This window comes from Pieris brassicae, chromosome 3 (assembly GCF_905147105.1).
Source record: "Pieris brassicae chromosome 3, ilPieBrab1.1, whole genome shotgun sequence".
Lineage (NCBI taxonomy): Eukaryota > Metazoa > Arthropoda > Insecta > Lepidoptera > Pieridae > Pieris > Pieris brassicae.
In genome coordinates, this window is record NC_059667.1 from 2,333,513 (window position 1) to 2,349,420 (window position 15,908).

General features: G+C 33.8%; 1 protein-coding gene across 1 annotated transcript in view; it reads right to left on the reverse strand.

Annotated features, from left to right (window-relative positions):
* LOC123707498 (nephrin) overlaps nucleotides 1-15,908 on the reverse strand; it is a 354,939-nt gene that overhangs the window by 128,990 nt on the left and 210,041 nt on the right. Inside the window, exons 6-7 of the mRNA XM_045657591.1 lie at nucleotides 15,685-15,888; nucleotides 14,189-14,349 (exon numbers count right to left, since the gene is read on the reverse strand). Of these exons, the coding sequence (XP_045513547.1) occupies nucleotides 14,189-14,349; nucleotides 15,685-15,888 (365 nt within the window). The remainder of the gene's footprint in view (nucleotides 1-14,188; nucleotides 14,350-15,684; nucleotides 15,889-15,908) is intronic.

Below are 15,908 nucleotides of genomic sequence, written 5' to 3' on the forward strand. Positions count from 1 at the left end.
ACCCATATCTAGGTCCAGATACTGGATTACTGGACGGATGTATAGTATAACTATCTATAATTATGTTGATGTGTTTGAACTCACTTTCATTTTACTAAAGCGCTTTAAAACTTCAATCTTTATCAACGTATTACCTGTATAGTCCCTATTAAGTTTAGTTAAGATAGCCGTAGCGTTTTTGCAAGGACCCTCAAAAGCTATTCAAGTTCAATATAAATTTTAATCTTCCTCTTCTAACCGCTGTTTGCTCAATAAGTGGGTTACTATACTTGTCCAGACAAGCTCCATAAAGAAACTTACGAAGTTTACAACGAACCCACTAGAAAAATTGAACCCGAGCGCTACGAAACCAATTAGTTTTGGAGATTAAAGGCGCAGGCGACGATGGAAAATTCAAACTTTTTCTCACTTTCGTAAGTTGCCTAGGCTCATTTACTCCGGCCTTAGCTTTTAAAGTTATGACTTTATGAGAGATTAAAGTTAAGAACTTTTGTAAATTTGTCTATAAACGGCTCTCTCGTTTCGGCGTCATACCTGCTTGGGCAGAGAAAATTCGTGATTTTATGTTAACCCGCGTAATTGGTGTTAAATTTTTTTCCTGTATGCAAGTAAGGGACAATGGCAGGGTTATTACAGAGTAGCACTACAGAACTAGAGGAATTTAAAGGCACTATAGATGTCTGTTAAAATAAATGTGAACAGGAATACTATAGTCACACTTTGTAACTAACAGTTCAAAATCAATGACGCTTTTTAGGTCTGGGCCTCAGATTTCTGTATCTGTTTCATAATCATTTGTTAATCTAATAGACAAGCAGGTGATCAGCCTCCTGTGGCCGATGTCGATTTTTTGGGTCTAGAGCAAGCTGGTTTTCTCACGTCATGTTTTTACCGTTCGAGCGACTATTAAATGAGCACATAGTAAGAAATTCCACTTGTGCCCCGCCGGGGATCGAATCTACGAGCTCAGGGATGAGGGTCGCATGCTGAAGCCACTAGGCCAACACTGCTCAACTAACAGTTTAAGATTATAAATCAATTATAATGGCTTGTTTGAAGTTAAATGATTAATTCCAGTAGTTAAGTATTATAATATTATTTTAATTAATGTCGACACTTAAGTTTACGGAGAAATTGTGATCAATCTATGTTACACAAACACATTCATTTGTATAAACTAGTCTGTAAAGTAATAATTAAAAAAAAAAAACAATAACAAGCAATATATGTTTTTAATATCATTGATATAAGAATAGTAATATTAAATAAGATGCAAAAATAGCGTTAAAATATAACGAATTTCCGAGGGAAAAGCAACAAAAATATGTCCAACGAGCCGTCAAATCGTATGGCAGACCGCCGTATAGCAAGTGAAGCGGGAAATCTCTAATATGTTTTAATATCCGAGCGGATAGGATCCCTGTTTACGTAACATTACAGCTAAAAATGCCGCAGTGATGAAATTTTAATAGTAAAAGGTTGTGTTAACATAGTTTATACAAATGAAAGATAACGGATATAAACATGATTTACAATACTGATTAGCAGTCACGGTTGCCTTACAATAAATAAATAAAATAAAAAAAGGATGTGTTCGAAAACACATAGGTACACTAAGTTCATGTCAGATATGTTTTTCCTAGTTTCCGACCTCCGACGGAGTGAAAACCTCCTGCACATTCTTCCACTTGTCAGGGATTCCTTGCGACAATTTTCCAATTTTTTCCCGCTAACCTTTTTATTTCGTCTTCCCAAGTTTTTGGTGGGCATCCTCTCTCTTTTTTTCCCACTGGACTATTCCAATTAAGGGTCTTTTTGACCCATCTGCCATCACAAATGTGGCCAATGTGACCAGCCCATTTCCATTTTAACTTTTTTTATATATTCTTCTTCTTCTAGGTCTTTTATTTTTGTACGGCTTTGTATCACATCGTTTTTTACCTTGTCTTTTATTTTCAGCTGAAGAATCGAGCACTCCATAGATCTTTAGCATACTGCAATCTTATTTATTAACGCCTTATTAAAAATCCACGTTTGGCATCCATATGATAGCATAGACATGGAAGTATGCATGTGTCTATGACTGTTATTTTTATAGATAATCTAAGGTTGGATTTCAAAACTTCTTTTAATGCTTAAAATTTGTTTCATGCTAGGCTTACTCGTCTATTTGTCTCATCCACATGGTTGTCTTACAATATGGCCTTCAAATTTGATATGATTCATGATTTGAACATTGTCTTCCCGTAAATAGAGACTGTAAGTAGTGTTATTGGACACTTCGATTTGTTAAAAATCCTTTTTAGCAAACTAGGTTAGACTTAAATTACTTATTAGTCCCAAGTTAGGCTAGATCGTTATGTTCCATGATGTCTTTGTATATAATAATATAGAAGTATATATTTACGCGTAGAAATTCTTGAATGAGTTGTCCTTGTAAAAGATAGTGTCGATAAAGCCCAATTAAGGGCATGAAACACTTTATAAAAATAATCATAGCGTATTGCAAAGCTACGAAAACTTGATTTTGAAATGTTTTATGTGTTTGTTATACCATAAGTAAAATTGTATGTACTGTAAGCAGAAATGTGTATCAAATACGTAAAATAAATCTGTGGCGCTTCAACCTTTTTAGGTCTTAGATTTCTGTATCTGTCAATGTAATAGTAGTAAATGAACAAATGCCAATGCAAATGAATGCAATGCCTCTTGTGACTGACACACGCCGTGGACTTTTTGAGTCTATGGCAAACCAGTTTTTTCACGATGTTTACCTTCATAGTTCGAGCAAATGTTAAATGCGCACATATAAATCCAAATACAAGTTCATTGATGCACAGCTGGGAATCGAACTTACGACCTTAGCGATGAGAGTCACACGGTGAAGCCACTAGGCCAACGCTGCTCATATACTTAGTACATTTAATATAACCTTAGATATTGTCAAGTATATATTTTCAGCCCATAATTTACAGTATCAATAACGTACTCTTGTTGAAAATTAGTAGATAATTATCACAATGGCAACGAGCCAGCCATTCGAGTTACGTTACTAGAATTATTTTTACAACAAATTCGATTTAACAAAACATTATACGAAACGATACGGTGTAGATATTTTATAGAATTTAAAATTTCTTAATTGTTTGTTTACAATATGCCAATAACACATTAATAAACAAAGGTATTTGTATTTAATTAAGTGAAGTAAGTAAGAAGTGAACGGAAACTTAGTAGAATTAATATTAAATTATTTGCAATTAACAATGATATTTCAATTCCATTTTACGAAGTTTTTCAAGTATATTTATTTACCTTTTGAAAATGTAAAAATAATGTTATCATTTACAATAGGTCTTATTTCTAAAGGAGTTGCAAGCCACTACGTTACAAAGGCACTAATTAAACTTATAAACATCACTTAAATTTCTAGCGTGTAGAATACAATCAATGTTGCTTCAATGGTGCATTGAATGTGTCTAATATACATAAACATTGAAACATAAGAATACAATTAAAATCGCTCTAACCATTTTCTGAATGGCACTAGAACCCTATGTTAGATATAGCATGTCGATTTTAGGTAAAGACCCCAGGGATTATAAAATGATTTAACGCGTAGTCGCGGAGACCAAACGTTTACGCTACAATGAGCTAATATCCCCGGTCAAGAAGTTTTTAGTTGTTGATACGTGCTTTACTATTGCTAGAGCGTTACAGAATAAGCTAAAAAGTTACATACTATTAGTACTAGAAATACCTACCAATACGTTGTGTTTTCAAGACGAAATTTCGGTTTCAATAAACTAGACTGAGACCCAAGTAATCGATTGTTTACAATCAAGCAATGCATTCCTCGTATCTGGCACAATTACACAACCCGACCATATCTCTAAGACTTAGCTAAATTGTACCCTCTCAAGAGAGTTTCTCAGTCTGAATGCACTAATCACCTCGCTAATCCACTTGGCCTACTAATTGTTGGCACATTCTGAGTTTGGGTTATAAACTTAAACAGCAATTTGGGTGTTTTGTTAAGATATGCTTTGTTTTGGATATTTATTGGATTAGTTAAGATTATTTTAGTAATAATTTAAAATCTAATTCGTATGCTATACCGTACTGCGGTTTTTGGCTGTAGCCTTATTCGAAAGGTTGCTGATCTATTATATTATTTTATTTATGTGTAGGTAACGGAACAACCTGCTGTGCTCGGCATCATTTTGTTCACTTTAATACCTTTACGACAAATTTCAATCCATTGGATTCATCCAATTCGATTTTCAAAGCAGCATTTTGTGAATAGCCCTTTGTAGCTAGCTTACTCTAACGCAACTAAACTAGCGTAAAATATCTAGCTTTAACATAAAAGTATAGATACAGGAAACTTGTTTTTGGAAGTAAAAGTGCGTTTTTTACAAAACTCGTATATAGTTTCATTTAAACTAGTTTGGTATGTCTAAAGTATCTCTAAACAATAAATTTAAATAAATCAGTAGCGTTACAAGTTTTTTTTAGGTCTGGGCCTCAGGTAACTGTATCTGTTTCATGATTATTTGCCAATCTAATAGGTAAGCACGTCTGAGACAAGCCGGTTTCACAACGATATTTTCCTTCAATGATTGTGCAAAGCTGGGGATCGAACCTACGGCTTCAGAGATGTCGGACACTAAAGTCAACACTGCTTTGAAGTCTTCCTAATAATGTTGAATATTTTCTATTCGCGATGGAAGGCTGGTGACCTGATACTCCTTTACTCATACTTTAAGACTTAAAAACACGTAGTTTTTAAAGTAGTAAAATTAATAAACTTAAGAAAAACTTACGTTAATACATTTATAAAATTAAAATTATTCCATTTTTGGTAAGTTTTGTCATTCTTAAAACGTTATTTAATCGCATAAAATTCCAGCAAGTTTCTTTAAATGTATAAAAATTAATAAGCAGTTGGCAGAAGTCGACGTTCCGGAAGTGTGGTTTGCGGCGAGAACAAAGTGCCGCTGTAATTGGATCCACCACACTGTTAGACGAAACTTTGCGTCTATAGTTTTTACTTTAATTTGTTTTTGATAAGTGGTTGATATGCTTGGACATGTGACGCATGTTAAGTTATTGTTGATAGGAAATATCAGTTACAAGCAATTTTTAATAAAAGATTCTTTGTGGAATCAAAATTAGCAGACAGCAGACAGTTAAAAACATAAGACAAAACTATACCATTAATTAAAAAAAAGCTTTCACTGTTTCGGTTTTTTGAAGTCAGTTAAATAAGACACTTATAATTTTAAATACTAAGTGCTACTGACTCATTTATTAGAGTAAAAAGAACTATATTACTTTTAGAATCATGTAGGCAGATTGTAGAGATTGGCTACGGTGTAGCGGTATCGTAGCGCATAGATGACACATCTTCTATTTTTCTTTCCAGTTTTATAACGACGAAATTAGCTAGAAAAACAGTTTAAATTCATAAGTTCGTTGTATAACAAAAGTGCTAAACATTTCTTATTGTTTCGTTTATTATGGGCAAAGTTGTTGCGGTTATTTCAATGGCAAGTTTTCAATGAGCTGCGATAATTGGATATGCGATGAAATGCTAGCGTAGGACACTAATGGAGAATTCACAATATTAATTTTACATTAATACAGCAGCAGCAGTTTACAGGCAAATGTACATTTATTAGGCCTCTGTCTCATTGAGGTGTAACTGTGCGCGTAATTATTTTTCGAGGTTTTCATACAGTCATAGTTATAATAAGACTTCATAATAGTAGTATTATAAAAGCAAAAAGTGTTTTTGTTATTTCTTACCGAAATGATACGATAGTGAAAGATAGATAGATCCAACTATACTTACCCACGTATTTCTAGTATTATGAATTATTTAGTTCCAAGGTTTGCTCCTAGTCTAGGTCCAAACCGCAGCATTGTCTGCTACGCTAAAAACCTTTCACGCTATACTTTGAAACAAGCATGAAATTAAAAACTATTTAATTTCTTTAATAGATTTCTTTCCATTGTTTTAACCTTTATTGGCTATTAAAAGTTTTATTAGCATGTCATTAAAACATGTTTCTACTTGTCGCTTTTATTTTCATTTATAATCTTTTGCCAAATTAATAAAATATTACTCAATATTATGATGTTCATTTATCACAAAGCTATAACAAAAAGCAAAGAGCAGTAGTAAACCTTCAGGGTTTTGGCGTACAACTCTCATCCCTGAGGTCATAAGTTAGAATCCCTTCTGTCCACTAATGGACTTCTATGTGCACAGTTAACATTTGCTCGAACGGTGAAGGAAAACATCGTGAGGAAACCGACTTACCTTAGACTCAAAAAGGCCACGGCCGACTGGCCTATACGGGTGCTACTTATGGTGGCTGGTTGTGCTTGAATTGGTGTATGCGATGATGTTAGTAATTTCGACTATTTATTTGCGTGTTGTTCCCACGAGAATGTAAGTGCGTGCTCCTATTTCACCATACCTCCTGCTGATAGAGGATCTTTGACAATCTGAGACAAATCTTTGTTTTTAATTTATTTTATAGTATTTATTACTTAAGATGACATGTGGAACATGGTGTAATGGTTGCAACTCCTTACAAACGTTGTGTAATACAAAAAAAACTTGGCGATCAAAAAGAGTGGCAGAGAGTTTATTGCCAGTTCTTCTCTTCCGTTCTACGCCCTTGATTTGAGAACTAGCAATAAATGTAAAATAAGAAGCATTTAATGTATATTGCTTTTTTGACATGCGTAAGTGTACTTTATGTTACCTATATTCATAAATGGTTTTTTGTATATTTCTCGATTACCTGAAAACACTTAGACCAATGTTTCATTTTATTTGAAGTTCATTTATTCCTGGGTTTGTCATATTAAACCCAGCAATGCGGTAAGTTATAAGGAAACCATTTATATTTTATGTGACTAGACCTTATCTAAATATTGGTAAAACCTCTGAAAATACTTTTATAAAGTATATTCAATGCATCAAAAAGAATATGTTACAAATTGGTTTAGATTTTGAATCTCAAGAAGTGAAAAAAGTACGTTATAATATATAAATAATTATTGTTAAAAAAATGAATGTATTAGATTAAATGCACTCTCTCATTTACTGCTGTTCTGACTGAACCTATATTTGACTGAGTAGTCGACGTAGTAGATAATAGATTTATTATCTATGAAGACTTTACATTATGAAACATTATGTTACAACTAAATTAAGCGGGTGAAGTTATTTAGTTTCTTATAAGGAAAACACCTCACAAGCCAATTCATCTTCTTAACTTTTTGTAGTATGTAAAGCTTTTTAAATTGTGGAGAAATTCAATTACGCCTCAAACATCATCATATCAAACACCTCAACACAAGACCAGACCGAACCAAGGCAGGCCCTAAAGGCGCAAAGGAGCTTCTCTCTTGATCTAAAACTTTATTAGTATGTTAAGCCTTTCAAATTGTGGAGAAATGTACTGACACACTCGCAGCCGATGTCAGTTTAACACAGATACTCTGTGACTCAATCTTCATCTCTGATAGTAACAGGGATAGAATGGCCTACAAAAACAAACACCTCAACACAAGACCAGACCAGACCAGGCATGTCCTAAACTCTAAAGGCTCAAGTCAGCTCTCTCTAGAAAACTTTTCTTACTACACTTATAAGATTCTTTAAATATTTCCTTATTAATTACCGGGTGAAGCGCCACTTAGGCTGTGTAGAGTATAATTACGAAACCATTTTGTTCTTCCGATATTAACTTTTGTAGACTTGGCAGCTCAGCGTACTTGACGGATTTTGCAATTCTTCCATCATTAGTGAAATTTAATTCGGCCCAGATTTTGCGACAATACCGAAACTTGCGCCTCTATCAGTGTGCTACTTTCAAATTCACTTTTGGTGACGTCACAAGAACATACTCCAAATATTGATTATGTATTAATATTAAATAGATTTTAAGACCGTAATATTTTAGTATATTTCCCTTTTGTTTTTCTTGTAAATTTTTTACTCCTGCTTTTAATTGCATTGTTCCGTTCCATTAGCTTTGCTAAGTATTTTTATATTTTTTTTGCATTTTTTGACTTAACTTACTTTTATTTTCTTACCGTGAAGCCTGGACGAGATCGACTCTCCTTTTTATTTAATTATTTTAACTGTGTTGTATTTACAGCAAAAATCTGTTAGTATTTAAAAATAAATATAGAATGTTAATAACACTTTTTGACAGAAACGAAAACATTAATTGTATACGACTATGAGTTCCTTTTCATTTTTTTTACTAGCAACACTTATTGTCGCTTTTTTATACCCCTTCTTTATACAATACAAGGCAAAGCCAACTATTTCAAATTCCTCGGTCTAACACAAACTATTTACGTAACTTAGTCATGTATACCTTCTGATTATAACACAAATTACCAGTAAATATATATATTTAGTGTTTTAAAATTGTTTAAAAATCTCTGGTATATTTTATTATTAATGACCTTGTTATATTTCCTTTATATTAAATATAAGTTCAATGTTCAATGTCCAAATTGGTTTTGTTTTATTTTTGTATAAATAGATAAAAATTGTTAACCATAACTATGTTAATGTTTGAATGTGTATTCCGTTTTTGGCGTTTGTGTATAATGTATTTGTTTGGATATTGTTCAGTGAGTAGCTGTAGGAATACACATGAGCAAATAAATAAATAAACACTTTGTTGCAAGTATATAGAAATATAGTACAATTGACATAATTAAATAAATTGAGGGCAACTGGCCTTATCGCTTCCGAGCGATCTCTTCTAGCGGTTCTTTTCTACTTTTCTATAGCAAGAAATATTCAAATTTAGCTATTTCGGATTGAGAGCGTTATTAGAAGACAAACTTGCTGTCTTGCTTGCTAAAAAAGATTTGGACAACATAGCAATAAATTGTATAAGCTATTAACTGGCTTATTCAATGCGCTATTAATGGTGAATGTATGAAGTCCCTTTTATTGAAATTAGATATATTTTAAATTCGTGACATTTCCATTTTCGATACAAATATATGGTAATAATAAAATTCAGAGGTAAATACATCATTGAATGTCTTTAATTTATAACTAATTTAAATTAAATAAAAATTATTGACTTGATGTCAACACTGATATTTAAACTTACATTAAAATTAAAACAAAATAAATTATAATGGATACAACGTGGTGTATATATAGCTAGCAAGCGATCTCTTCCAGGCAACCCTAGGAAGAAAAAACCTACCTAGATATATATTGTATATGTCCAAAAATATATCTGTGTAGAGCTCTGAAACTAAAGAACGGATTTTGTTGAAGATTGGACGTTCGAAACATTTATGGACACAAACAAAAACAATTGTCAAACACCTACGAAATAGCGTTGCCACATATTCATTTGATGTCAGTTCAATACTATTTTCAACATCCGTACGTCTAACAATAAAACACAGCAATACCCAAAACCGATATTGTTTTCAATTTAATATCCGACAAAATGTTATAAAATATCCCTGTATCAGCTATCAGCGATGTATCCGACGCGAAATTAACTTCCGATTGCTCCACAATTTAATGGTCCGCCAAAAGATCGATACATCGATATGAAATATTGGAGCCATCCCTAGTTATAGTTAGCTGGACTATTGCCAGCCTTCATCATTGACGATAATTACTGACTAAATGCGGCCCGGCCTTATTACATTACATACATTGCGTAACACCATCTGTGCGGTTATGGCCGAGGCGTGTGTAGCGAGCAATGTACCAATCCATCAATGATTAACGTATGATAACCATATACAAGCCAATATCTTGTAAGATAAGCTATAATATATTGCGTACTCGATAGCCTGGATTTGTTGACGTCTAATACTCAGTAGTAATTTATTACACCTTACGTAGAAAACTTACCTATCAATTGTCAAGAAGATAGAAGCTAGAAAAAACTTTACTGAAATAATTTATATTGGAATATTCCAGAGTTATGGATTCGGTAGAACCACAAACATATATTTTATGGGGCCTAAGTGATACGGGATATTGTTTCAATTTGGTGTAATAATAATGAAGAGGGGTTATGATTCCATTTTTGTGATATTTAATTGCGGAATAGTATGGAAAGGTGTATTTTTATTTTATTTATGCTCAAACATGACATGTTAAAACAAGGACAATCAAATACTTATGAAACTATGTTATGGAAAGGATATACACGTGTAAAAATCAAATAAGAACTTAAGAAGGCACAACAGTGACCAAATCAATGCAATTCCTCACAGTTGAGTAGCTCGCTATATCGTAGCAAACAATTCCCCAGAGCATTTTTTGCATCTCAAATCAGAAATAGATGGTTCTCATATCTCTATAATCATTACAGCAACATGGAGACACTGGGCTAATGGGGCATTAACCGATGGGGCGGTCACTTAAATCTTAATCGTGTACGCCTGACTTACGATTATGGCTTAAGTAAACTGTATGGTGTACGTGTTAATTGTCGCGCAAGTATTGATACGTTTCTTGTTAGTTTAAAATGTCGCTTGTACTGTTTGACAGTAATTATATATATAGATGGTAACCATCATAGTATACGTGCGTATGCCATTATTCGTAACTTCCTGTGAAGCTTTACTGTATTTGTGTGTCTTGTACGTTTATATATTATTGAATACAGTTTTGACTGTTTACAATATCGTGACATACATTGAAATATATGATGGAAAGACGGAACTACCCGTTGTGTCCTCGCAACGCATCATAAGCCTAGAACAATGAGAACTATTTTACAGTGCTACATACTTTTCCTTGCCGGTAAGAGCGTCTCTGTCATGAATATTAGTATTGCTAGTAAAAAAAATTAACCATTATAAGGGGAAACATTTGAAGTCTTAAAATAAAATAATGTATAGTTCATGTGACATAAACTAAGGAACAATAGGTTTTGTTACCTATTAATATACATAATATATTTTAAGATCAGAAACGTTCGATAATTAAAACTTTACCATCGTAATTAATCATGCAAGGAATAAAAATAATACATTTTAGTTGGATTTTTATAGGATGTTGGTAGATAGTAAAATTATTTATTGTACGAATCAAGAAATTACAGAAAATAAACAATGTTTGTCTGACATTTCAAAATTTGTTTATTGGCGACGGTAGTACCAATTTCAACTTGTGACGCCATTTTTTTTCTCGTTTTTCTCGCGATTAGCGCAAGGGCGGCTCCCGTGAGACTCGAACCTCGGCTTGCGCCGTCGCGGGGTGGTCAATCGCAAGGGCAAGACGGAAGATCACTGGAGTCAGCGAAGTACGAAGTCCACAGTGAAGCCGGTTTTTTACCATAATCTGTTTTTCACTATTATTACTTATCGCGCGGGCGGATTTTAATTTATTGTTAGCTACGGTGATTGTATCATCCGGATCCGTTCGTATTAATCCTCATTTGGGCCTTTTTTGTCGGGAAGGGCTTGTGAAGCCACCATTAGTTTATTTAATTTGAACCAGTAGATGTCATATGAATACAAATGAAAGACGCTTAATATTTATACTAATTAATTATGTGTGTTAATCTTAAAAACCAACCAGACTATAAGTTAAAATACTCCTTATATGGAAATTGTATTCGTTTTTACAACAAACTCCCAAGCGACATTAGAGAATTATCACTAAATAAATTCAAAGCCTTCGTTAAACGTAAATTAATTAATAAAGCTTTTTATAAATTTGAGGAATATTTCAATGATCCTAATCCTTGAGATTGATTTGCTCCAGTTCAAACAATTTCTATGACATAAAACTTAGCGTTTAAAAAGAGTGGCGGAAAGTTTCTTGCCAGTACTTCTTACCCGCTCTACCCCCTTGACATGCAAACTGGTAGAAAATATAAATTTAAAATTAATTTAACTTCTTTTCTGATGTTCATAAGTATACTTGTTTACCTATATGAATAAAGTTATTTTCAGTTTTAGTTTCTTCAAGTAATTAGTAATAGATATAGGAGATAAATTAAATAATTTTATTAAAAAGATAATAAAGCTGCTACAGCAATTACTGTAGATTTTAATTAGTAAGGAAACTGCTGAAGACGTACGGCTGTCGGTAGTTAATAGGTTCAATTAATTTCTCCTGTTTTTAACATGTTTTTTGCGCTGTGTTAAGATTAATAGAATATAAAAATTTATGTTTTTCTAGGACAGGAGGCAAATTAGCACACGGGTCACTTATAGTCGTTAGGGAACGGGACCTTTAAGGTACGCACTCTTAAAGGCACCTAAAATGGCAGCTGGTTTTATAAAGTGGTGCCGTGGTGGTGTGATAGAGTGGTACCCAAGGAACGGGAAAAGAAAACGAGAAGGTCAAATTAAAAGATGGGAGGTCGATCTACCAAAAGGATGGAGAAGGTCTGCCAAGGATAGAGAGACGTGGAAACAATTGGGGGAGGCCTATGTCGACAGATAACCTGACCAAAGTGGTTCCTAATAAATTTATTATTTTGCTACGTGTATTAGATTTAGGAATATTAATATTTTACAAGAATAGCGTGTATGTTAAAAAGGTCAGAGAGTAAAGGGCTTATTATCATTCAACATTAACAAAAGTTGGAAGATCAGATTGACAATTAAAAGAAGATGTGATAAGTATCCGTCCAGTAATCTAAACTATTATTGTTATTTTATTATCAAACTAGGTCAAACCGGCAGGCTAACTGGATATTAAATCATACTGCCGTAGACGGTAGCCAGTCACATTGTAGGTTCGTAAGTATGGTGCCGGTCTTTACAGTAATTTTTTTTTCATAATGAACCCTACGTTGAAAATACTTCAATGAGAAGCTGGTTTCGCATAATGGTGTGCGGCCAAAAGTGCCTTATAAGTTGCTAAGTTGTGGAGCAACGCCGATGTAAATTTTAAAACAAATGATAGTTAAAACAATAAATGCTTGAATAGTTTAATATTATATATCCAAATGGAAAATTTAAATAGGTGATTAAAATAGTTAGTAGCATTATCATCAATTTAGTTTAATCCAAATCGATGTAATGTAATCGTTCGTTACCGAACTCGTTAAATGCGAAAGCTATTGAAATTATTTTAGAACTATAATAATCATGAATGGCGATTATAACAATGGAAAGAAAACTGGCATAACGCCAACGCCTGCTTCAAAGTACCCGATCACGCGATTCGAATCGAAAATCGATGCGATAACTATTTTATTCGATCCAATTTGAATACACTTCGTATGACGCCACCTGGTCCGCGTGGACTGAACTAATAATAAAGCCTTGCATAGTACTTAAGTTCTCCTATATGACAGAACAAATATTTTATTTTAAAAGTGTCGCGTTAGAATTTACAGCTAAAACACAGGTGCACTTGAACAGGTAGCTGAGTAGCGCCATTACTATGTAACTTCCAAGAAATCCAAATGTTGATTTGCCGACCTTGGAGTACACAAATTCACCATTAAAGTTTCGATCGCAATGACTTATTATTTACAAATGTATTAACTTAATTTAAATTTGACAAACGTTAGAATGAAAATTACACGAAACCTCTATATCATACCATTGAGAGTATTCAGGATAATTGTTCGGTTTAATACTCTACAGTTGAGTACGTCTACGTCGTTCGACAACTGAGCTTTTCTTAAGGCAGTTTTTGCCTTGCAACAACACAATATGGAACCAGCTGACCACTGAAGCATTTCTGAACCAATACGACTGAAAGTTCGGGAATAAAAAAGCCTACCAATTCCTAAAAGTCTGGCAATGCACTGACAAGCTGTCTGGCAATGTAAGTGTCCATAGGCGACGGTTTTACTAAACATCAGGTGAGCCTCCTGCCCGTTTGCCGCCTGTTATATAAAAAGCAATTTTCTATTCCACCCAGGCATGTCGTACGTCCTCAATAGTAACTATCTCAGTAATTAGAAAAAGTTACATTTCATTCACACTCAGTTATCCGAACTAAAGGTCGTTGAAGAACATCAGAATTTCCACTGCGATAAGCGTTGCTTTATCTTATCGATCTGATTGACATCAACATTTATAGTACATAGTGCTATAAAAAACTGTGTTAAAATGCTATCCTGAATGAAAGCTATATCTTCGTCAACATAGCCCAAATGTAAAAGCAAGAAAGAGACCAATGGATACTTACCGTTATTCTCTTCAATTGCCGTTTTCCCTTGAACCAGGTGATGATTGCAGGTGGTCTGCTTCCCGCGGATTCACAGGAGACTTCGTACCGCCTCTCTGACGTCAAGACACCTCCTTCACCCAGTTCAGCTGGCTTCTTAATCTCTACGGTCAATGGTCTTACTGTAAACAATATAGAAGAATAGTTTAGAGATGCCACTGTGATCTATTACTTAATAATCTTAAAAGCGTAATTGGGAAGAAATACATTTCATACATTAGGCATAAAATTTTATTATAGAAAGCAATACTTGGAAGTTCGGACAAACTCAATGTTTGCGCTAAATTGGTATGAGTCAAAGAAGGATCATAGTTGTCGATTTTTAGTTTGACACACGTACCGAAAATGGTACGTGGTGTTCCGGTGTAATGGCACAAGGATTAGTAGTTGGAATTTAGCCGTTGTCTAATTAGACCACAAACCGTTGCATTTTATTTTTACTATTATTAAAATGCTTGGACTAGGACATATCACCTTTGATGGGGCTGTCTTAGTCTGATCGATACATGGATTTCTTTTTTTATTATACTGACACGTGGCAGACCCACCAGCGCATATTTATATTTTACCGAGGGAAGGGAGCATCCTGGATATAGCTTCCGGATACCCAAACCCACAAACTTAATTTAACAAGAGCGTACAGGTACCACACATATAAACCAATTATTAAGCTCGACGTTTCTAGAATTTATTTTCTGCTCACATTACACGGCTGAAAGTTGCTTATTAATCCGCTAAAGAAGTTATATTTAAATGTTTAGTATTTGTTCCTTGTTGCATAATTGTAGCCTGATGAATTTAATAATTCAGTGAGCTTTTAAGTATTTTTAATGCAAAGGCACATTAAAAGATATTCAACATATTGCTAACAGCCCATTATGGAAAGAAATGTGTTGCCTCGTTCTAAAGATAAAAATGTGTGTGTGTGTGTGTGTCAGCTACGACGCACGATTGGGGTTTACTCCATACGAACGATAATTATGATATATATCGAATAGAAAAAAAAGGGTAAATGAACGCATCTGCTAAAATGATAAGATAAACAAACATATCTTTGTAATTATTCGGATTATTTATATTACTTCAATAAAGCGTATTACATAAAGTATGTTACAAAACAATATAAATAATAATAATAATAATAGTTCAATTTATACAAATCCAATTTTAGAGAGAGATTGAGATGGAATCATTCTTTTACACGTTCAATCCTACAGATATATATGTTTGTCTCTTTCTACGTAACGCCTCAACTTTTCGTGTTACACTTGATTTTACTCCTCATAAAATTTCCGTACCGGGCCTTATAACTCAAATCGTTTCTTAAGGAGTAAACTCCAAAAAACCTTATTGCTTTGAGTCAACAATTTCTAACCCATATTACGTTTTGGATAGTTTTCTTACGCTGTATATACAAGTTTTTCGTAAGATATTACATAATACAAATGAATACATACAAAACATATCCAAAACCAGGGATACTTCTTTTGGTGGTACCAGATGTGAATTCGCAGCTTGGCAAGTAAAAACGGCAGCATAGTCCGCTCTGCGTATCGCTGGCCACATTAGTCTATTCTCTATAACATCACCCGTGTTGTGTTCATACTCTTCGTCCACTAAGACCCCGTTAACAAGCCACCGAACTGAGGGCTCAGGTCGACCTGAAATCAAGAAAAACAAA